The sequence below is a fragment of the Telopea speciosissima genome, chromosome 10, assembly GCF_018873765.1.
Source record: "Telopea speciosissima isolate NSW1024214 ecotype Mountain lineage chromosome 10, Tspe_v1, whole genome shotgun sequence".
Classification (NCBI taxonomy): Eukaryota; Viridiplantae; Streptophyta; class Magnoliopsida; order Proteales; family Proteaceae; genus Telopea; species Telopea speciosissima.
The window spans coordinates 45,775,671-45,784,852 of NC_057925.1; the positions used below are offsets into that span (position 1 = coordinate 45,775,671).

Consider the following 9,182-nt stretch of genomic DNA (forward strand, 5'->3'; position numbering starts at 1 on the left):
AGTAGAAACTACCCATGCCAAGTTCCTTGAGACAGAAGGAGATCAGTTTATGCCCCAAAACTTGAGTTTTGATGAAGGAAGGATTGGAACATCTATAGTAGCACTAGAGTTCAGCGAGCCCTTGTTGATTGTAGATGATAATTCTCACATGGATGTTGATGTGGATGTGCCCACAAATCCTATTATCACGGCCACTGTAGTTGTGGATGAGCCATTGTCTGTGCTCAATGATCCGTTACCAGCTAACATGGTTACCATTGTAGACCTTGAGCCTTTGAGGAGATCTACCAGGACTAGCAAGTCTACCATTCACTCAGATTATGTCACATATCTGAATGAATGTGAATTTGACATAAGTAAGGAGGAAGATCCCGTTCCCTTCCTATAGACGATCAATAGCAAAGATTCTGACAAATGGGTAAAAGCTATGAAGGAAGAGTTATAATCCATCCAGAACAATGGTGTTTGGGAGCTTGTAGATATTCCACAAGATTACAAAGCCATAGCATCAAAATTAGACTTCAAGACCAAGACTGATTCTTAGAAAAAGAAAAACATCTACAAGGCCAAACTTATAGCAAAGGGTTTCACACAGAGAGAAGGCATATATTACAAGGAGACCTTTTCTCCAGTGTCTTCGAAGGATTCATTCAGAATTATCATGCCATTGTAGCACACTTTGACCTTGAACTGCATCAGATGGATGTGAAGACGGTCTTTTTGAATGGTGATTTGGCTGAACAAGTTTGCAAGCTAAAGAAATCACTGTAGGACTGAAACAGACCTCAAGATAGCGGTACTTGAAGTTCAATCAGATAGTAACTTCATATGGCTTTGTTGAGAATGCAATTGATAATTGCATTTACCTAAAGACTACTAGGGGAAGGTTCATCTTCTTGGTATTGTATGTAAATGATATTCTGCTAGCCAGTAGTGATCTTGGTCTACTTCAGGAGACCAAACTATTTTTGTCTAGTAACTTTGAGATGAAGGACATGGGTGAGAGCACCTATGTACTTGGCATTGAGATAAGTCGTGATAGAAAACGAGGTCTTCTTGGTTTATCATAGAGGGTTTATATTGACAGAATCTTGAAGAGGTTCAACATGTCCCAATGTTCTGAGAATGATGCACCCATCAGCAAAGAGGATAAGTTGAATAAGCAGTAGTGTTCGAAGAATAACCTTGAGAGAGACTCTATGAAGGACAAGCCTTATGCTTCAGCTGTGGGAAGCTTGATGTATGCACAAGTGTGCATTCGACCTGATATTGCTTTTGCAGTTAGCGTGCTTGGGAGATTTCAGTCTGATGTAGGATTGGCTTACTAGATTGCAACTAAGAAGTGATACGGTACTTACTGAGGACTAGAGACTTCAGGCTAGTCTACAGAAGAGATGACAAGCTTGAAGTAGTTGGATACTCAGACTCAGATTTCAGTAGATGTACTGGTGACATGAAGTCAACTTCATGTTATGTCTTCTTGATGGGTGGAGTTGTTTCATGGAAAAGTGTCAAACAGACGATTATAGCTTCATCCACCATGCATACAGAGTTTGTGACACTTTTTGAGGCGACCAAGAAGGCAGTATGGTTGAGAAATTTTATTATAGAACTGAAGGCTGTTGACTCTATCTCTAAACCCTTGAGGCTATGGTGTGACAACAACTTTGCAGTCATCTTCTCATAGAACAACAAAAAGTCGAACAGCTCAAAACATATTGAGATAAAGTATTTTCTTGTCAGAGAGAAGGTAACTGAGGGAGAGGTTGATGTTGTACACATCCCTACTGAGAAGACAGTGGTTGATCCTCTCACTAAGGCTCCTTCAGTGGGAGTTTTCACAGGTTATGTTACTAGCATGGGACTTATAGAGTCTTTTGATATGTTTGTTTAGTGGGAGTATGTTCTTCCCCTTTTTGACTATTATTTGAGCTCTTTATGTGACTGGTGGTTTTGTATTCTTTTGCTATCTTAATACATTTACTAGTTATGGTTTCATTATTTATTCTTATATAGCATATCATGCGAAATGGCGGTTAGCCATAGGTGGTATTTAGCCAAAGATTCTAAAATAGCGGTTAGTCATGGGCGGTACTTAGCTAAAGATTCTAAAATAACGGTTAGCCATGGGCGGTGAGCCAAAGTATGGTATTAACTCAAGTTCATGGCGGTTTTGTCCAAGTATGAGTTAATGCCAAAATGTATTACCTATGAGGATTTTCAAGGTAGAGGACCTACAAGGAAAGAGCATTTACTTGGTGATCACTTGTTATGCTTTCCTTGTTTATACATATATCCAAAGCGATTCGCGTTAATAGGTCATTTGTAGCTATGATGACAGAAAGTTGTATGTCGTATGTTGAGGCATTTCTGCTGTCGTTCGACACAAGTGGCTATTAATAGAAGCAAAGTAATTTGAGTGAAAGATTGGGACTCTGGCCAAATCTAATAAAAGATATGTGTATTAATTTTGCCCAAGGGGGAGATTGTTGGGTTTTGGGCTACATTAATCCATATTGATTATTGGGCCCATAAATAAGTTAGCCAGTCCAGGTTTTAAGTCAGGGGTATTTCTGACCTAACACATTGTGGAAGTGTGTTAGGGTCAGGTTGAATATTATATGTTCAACCCAAGGTCCCTACAACCGTCACTTGTCATTACTATCTTTTCCTACTCACTGGAGATTCAAGAGAAAGGCTGTGGAAGGCTATTGAGAAGCTCTAAAAGCTTGGGGATCGACTTCAGCTATCAGCCAAAAAGGTATGGGTCTTATTTATTATTCATTCATTGTCTTCCAAATTTGTATGGGATCTTCATATGATTGATGAGTGATTGAAATCACAACAAGATTGAGAGGGTTAATTGGCAGAGTAGATAGAAGATGAGTGAGATCGAGACTTATACAGTAGAGGAGAGAAGACAACAAAAATCAGAGAGATTGAAAGGATTAAAGAAAAGGGTCAATTTCTGTTCAGATTTTTGAAATTTTTGCTTTTGTTGAACAAATTACTACCCATCACAGCTGCAGATGCAACAATAGATGGGTATTAGCGGGGGAGGAGGTGGTGTTGGCACCGGTGGCTTTGAACCAGCCAGAAGGCTCTCTCGGTTCCGGTTAACTCTTGCGGCTCGATTCAACTTTGTGCTTCAAGATGACGAGCTTCTTCCACAGACCCAATGCCTCTCTCAAGCTCTTGTTGCTTATTCTCAATCTGGGCTGGATTTTGATGAATCTATGGCTTTTGTTGCTTATTCTGACGGGAGGGCAACAGTTAGAAGAAAGCAGAAAGAATTGAGGTTAGAGACAAGGGTAATATTGTCTTTTCATATGCTGTTTGAACAGAGTTAGTCACTTAGGGTACGGTTGATAGAATCTTTTAAAAGTAGGGGAGGGTATTATCATTTTTCAAAACTTGGGGATTGGGTTGATATTAAGGAAACTTAGAGGGGAGGGGGATGCTATGAGACAAGTAACACCAATCAAAATGAATGACTAAAAAAATAAAGGGTTAGACATTAGCTCTCCTGACCTTAAGTCTTAAGAACTATATGATCGAAAAAAGAACTCTGTACGGGAGTGTGGCCTACGTCAGCACTCCCATGAATCTATCTCTCTCCTCTCCATATGAAAAGACATCTCTGCCCCATGTTTTGAGGAAGAGAGAGATAGACACATGGGAGTGCTGGCATAGGCCACACTCCCCAACAGAAAACTACTTTCCTTATATAATATATAGAGTTATGATGTCAATTTGTTTCGGTTCCAACAGTTCCTAATTGATGTATTAGTTCTAGAACCATTGGAAGACCAGTAACTTATAAAACACTGGTTAATGACTAAGTGGAAGTGCGGGTCGAAACCATATGACAGTTGCCCCCCACTCATCTGAGTAGAATGTTTTACATAAAAAACTCATACACTTGGAAAGGAATCAAACAAAATCAAACAAATACAAACCCAAAAACATCAACCTCTTTCTCGTGCCTATTGACGGTTATCTTCTGGTGGTGACAATAAATGACTCATTCATGACATCTACCTCTTTCTCATGCCTATTGACGATTATCTTCTGATGCCGATAATAAATGACTCACTCACGACTTTCATTGCATAATCACATGAAATCTTTCTTTCGAATAAGCCCTGTCGGCAGGCATGAACTAGTTAGGTGTCGACCATCCCCGCCTACACTCTTTCTTAGGCTTCTTGCTTAGTATAGCTGTCAATTCGACTAGTATATAAGTGAACACATGGGGGAATCGACAGAGGCAAACATGCAATACACGTGGAGGCAGCATCTCCAATCGGTACTAGAGGGATCAAATGGGAGCTTTTATCATTCAGTCAAAAAACTTCTATCGAACATCGTGAATCGGTCCCCCTCAGGGGAAAAAGTTATCTATCAATGGGTAGATGCTGCCTCCGTGTGGAATTTTTATCTGCTGCTGTAACTGGAGCGCTGTTGTGCGGTGCAACGACGGCCATGTGTGCTGTGCCGCACGATGCGCACAGCAACGCTCCAGTTAGAGCAGCGGATAAAGGTCCCTCCATGTGTATTGCGTGTTTGCTCCAATCCAAGTCAACAAAGCCCTTGGTAGATCCAGAAAGGGACCAATAACTTAATGGTAGATCTAGAACCGGATCAATAAGTTATTGGGTGGGTTGGTTATATTGTTCCTAGCATGTCGATTGATGGTTCCAACCCAAAATTGATACCCTTTATCGCAATAAGAAAATCATTTTTAATAAATAACATAATGATAAGACACTTACAAATTATTTTGAAAAACAATTTTTTACCCATGACTTAAAAGACTTTTGAAATAAGATAAGGGGCAATCAAAGAAGGTTATTAAGAGTTAATTGAAAATTTAATGCTGGCATTTTGGTGAATTAATTGTTGATAATAAAATGGTAAACATCTTAATACACTGGTCCATGCAATGAAGATGAAGAAAAACATGAGAAATGATTAATTGAAACATAAGGCATGATTAATTGAAAACATGATACATGATTATTACAAGAGGAACGTTTCTCATCCAATAATAAAGAATATTTTTTGGGGAAAAAAACCAAAGAATATTTTAAAAGTAGAAGGAAAAAAGGAGAGAGAGAGGGTGTTTTCGTCATTTAATTTTATGAAAAAAAAAAAAAGTAAAGAAAGAAAGCGAACATAGAAGTACTCAAGTCGGTTTGTGGGGGCGTGAGAGAAGGTAGAGAAATCGAGAAAAAAGGGTGTGTGAGAGAGAGAGAGAGAGAGAGAGAGAAAGAATTGTTAAGAGGGTTGAAGCCAGATTTCAAGGCACCGATTCCCCCTCAAAACCTCTTCGCCCAACCCAACGCGACCCCCCTTCCCAACCTCTCTGCCTGCAGAGGCTTCAACGCCCTCCATCTCTCTTCCCTCACACCTCTTCATAATCTCCCATCTTTCTCACCATATCCTCTTCTTCCTTTTGATCTTTTTGATTTGTTAATCCAATTTTGTATATATATGAACATGTCATTCATCTTTATTAAGATCTCATCCTGAGGATCTGAAAGAGCAGATTTAACCTCTTTTCGGTGGTCAACTTGTTCACATCTCTTGCGATCTCACCGGCGCCCTTTGCCGAGGCCATGCGGAAAGGAAGAGGAACCGCAGCGGCAACGGTAACGGCAACGGCAACGGCGGCGGCGGGGACTATCGGATCAGGGGGAGGAGGAGGAGGGACAAGAAACATCGGAAAGGAGATGAGATTCAGAGGCGTACGGAAGAGACCGTGGGGTAGATTCGCAGCGGAGATCAGAGACCCTTGGAAGAAGACACGTGTTTGGCTCGGTACCTTTGATTCAGCCGAAGACGCCGCTCGTGCTTACGATGCCGCCGCTCGCACCCTCCGTGGTCCGAAGGCTAAGACCAACTTCCCTCTCGACCCTTTCTCTTCAACCCCTCCTCCGCCTCCTCCTACGGGTGACCCTCCTCCTGCTTCCGCTGGTGCTCCCCTTCACCTTTCCTTTCGATATAACAGCCCCAACGACCTTAACTACCCTCACCAGCATCAACAGCCTCCTCTGCCTCAGAGGCCTACGACTAGCAGTCTAAGCAGCACCGTCGAGTCCTTTAGCGGGCCCAAGTTATCGTCGTCCACTCCGACTCCGGTTGTTGTTGCCAGGTCGCACCACCGCCGGCGGCATCCTCCCTCACCGCCTGTCCTCCCTGACGATTGCCACAGCGACTGTGACTCTTCTTCATCGGTTATTGACGATGTTGATATTGCCTCTTCCTCCTGCCGCAGACCCTTGCCTTTCGATCTCAATCTCATGCCCTTGGATGATGTTGACGTCGCCGGTGACGATTTCCAGAGAACGGCTTTATGCCTTTGATTGATGCTTCCAAGGATTTCTGCATCATCTGGGTTGGCTTCAATTCTTTATCTTTCTTTTTTTTTTTTTTTTTTCCAGCTCTGCTGATCTCTCTTTCTTATCTCTTACTTAATAGAGAAAGATAGGAAATGAGATAATAGTTTATCTTGCCAATGCATCTTTCGCTTGGTCGGGGGAATTGATCAGGATTGGGTTCCTCCCCCTCTTCCCCTCTCCCCCCCCCCCCCCCTTTTTTTTTCCTTTCCCTCTTTTTCGATTTTTCCCCAGTTTTTTCTTTGCTAGATTTTATGTGAATTATTAGTGTATGAGCTTCTCCGATCTGGGGCTTTCTTCAACTTCATGGGCTTAAAAGCTGGTGTGTATTGTTGACGTTTAGGTCATGGTGGGGGGAGATCAGATCTGGCCTGGAGTTTTGGTCTGCTTGATCTATCTTACCCATCTTTTGTACAAAAGAAAAAAGAGAAAAATCTAATTCAATGAATGAGATAGAGAAATTTGAATCCCTAGTTGTTGATCAAATTCCAGATTTTATTATATATTATCTTGTTTGTAATTTTGATTAAATAACATGAGAAAGAACGACGGAATCTAGAGAATTTTTCTTGTTGATCTACAAAGAATTCTTTTCTTCACTCTGTATTGTTATCGAAGGTGATGTAGGTCTTCATTTTTGTGGTCTACATTGCTTCCGTTCCTTTACCTTCTTCCCTCCTCCCATATCTTTAAGGAGAAAAATCTAAGGAAATCGGGATCAATTGGGTATTTTTCATTAACAGGATTATCGATTCAGGGGACCAGATTCAGAAACAGTGATTCAGAATCCACCTCCAAAACCCAAAACCAGAACTTCTATGTTTTCTTTTTTCTTTTAAAATTGTTTCCAGTCCCTCTCTCTCCTTTCTTATGAGTGTATGCAATGCATGTGCATGAATCTTGTGTCCATCGCAGAGATGGCCTGGTTAACAATTCACATTCCGTGGTTATATTGATATCTAGATAGGGTTTCTGATAAGCAACCATTTATTGCACTGCACATGGCGGTGGTGGTGGTGGTGCGTGTTCATGTTCTGTGGTTGTTAAGCATTCTCATGAGTTGCGTGGTTTGCATACTTTGCAAAGTATGCCAAATGGGTGATGGCCTATGCGTATGGGGATGGTGAATCGTTGCTGGCATTGCTTAGTTGAGAGGAGCTTCACATAGACCAAAGCACCACCACCACCATCATCATCATCAGCTCCTGGTGATGGCAGTGGGTAATAGTAATCTGTACGGGAAAGGAAGGTCTCTGATGCGCAGCATGTGATTGATTTGCTGCTTCTGCTTCTCTCTCTTGTCTAAAGTCACTGTGAAGGGGAAGAGAGAAGGGAAAGGGGGGGAGGTAGAGATGGGGATACAAGGGTGTGATTAGGAATAGGAGGCTTGAAAGCGAGACTTCTTAGTAGCCAGCTAATGCAATCTGAAAATCCAGATTTGGACTTCAGATGCAAACAATGTGATTAAAATGGAAGGAAAGAGAGATGAGATCGATCTTCTTGCGAGGAAGAAGAAAATGAAATAAATCTGTGTGGGATACCAATTTTGTATGCACTGCTTAACGAGTTCGGTTCCTCTACACGTACCAACAGGGGAACATATGTGATTGGTGCTGAGATGTACGTTCACCTGTTGGTACATATGTGATTGGCGCTGAGATGTACGTTCACTTGTTGGTACATATGTGATTGGCGCTAAGACGTACGTTCACCTGTTGGTATAGATGATCCATTCTCGTGCTTAACAACACCAAAACTCTTAGAAAAAATTATGAAGGTATATAGCTTGATCTTCTAAAATCCCTAATTTCTTCACTTACTCAATTTTTTAGGGCAAATTTTTCTTTCACTAGCCTTGTCGGAAGATTCCCTTACCCCCAGGTGATGAGATTATAAGATGAGATTTTGATTTTATCAACAAACTCCCACCCTATTGACGAATTAAAAGATACCGTTCCCCTTCATCACAATGGGTTGGTTTTAAATGCCTTCCCATATTATTACATGTCAGACAAATAATTTCTATTTTAAGAGGAAGAATTCTTAAAAATATTATTTTTTGGGTATTTTGGTAGGGAAGTGACTCGGCCATTAAATTTGACAAATGATCTATTAAAACGATTATCCATTTATCATCCATTTATCATGTATCTAACATTCAAAAGGATTAGGGAAAATTTTACAGACACACCCTAAAAGTATCCAATATCTCATAAATTTACCAAACTTGATCAAAATGTCACAGACCCCCTATTTTTATGAATTTATTTCAACTTAGTCCACTCTGTTAGTCTCTGCAGTTAAGTGTCTATTAACTCTTTTTAAATGGTGAAATTATCCTTACCCTAGAAATCTCTATAATACCCTTAAGGGTAAAATCCCAAATACAAACCATTCTCTTCATGGGACCTACCATTTCTTCTTCTTCTTCGTTTCTTTCTGCTCCACCGCTGCAACTTCTGACCACGACCGATTCAAGAACATCTGCGTTACTGCGTATCATGGTGGGCAGTGGACACCAAGTTTTGTCATCCATCCCATTTGCATGGTATGAGGGCCATGGTGTACTGCTCTAATTAGATGGGTAAGAGTGTAAGATGAAGCAATGGCTATCCAAATTCCGAAACCATTGACAAAAATGCCCATAGGTTAAACTCAGTTTCAGTGATCCTGTCCTATTTATAGTTTCTGTGTCTACCATACTCTTTCCTGCTTTCTCATAGGTTCATAATCCATCTCTTCTACTTGATTCTTAAGATTCAAACAGAAACAATAACAGTA

General features: G+C 40.9%; 1 protein-coding gene across 1 annotated transcript; it reads left to right on the top strand.

The window, feature by feature from the left end:
- The first annotated feature begins 5,419 nt into the window (after positions 1–5,419).
- Positions 5,420–6,870, top strand: LOC122644173 (ethylene-responsive transcription factor 3-like). The gene has a single exon (XM_043837788.1). The coding sequence runs from the start codon at positions 5,622–5,624 to the stop codon at positions 6,366–6,368; it is 747 nt and encodes a 248-aa protein (XP_043693723.1). The 5' UTR covers positions 5,420–5,621; the 3' UTR covers positions 6,369–6,870.
- The last annotated feature ends 2,312 nt before the right edge of the window (positions 6,871–9,182 follow it).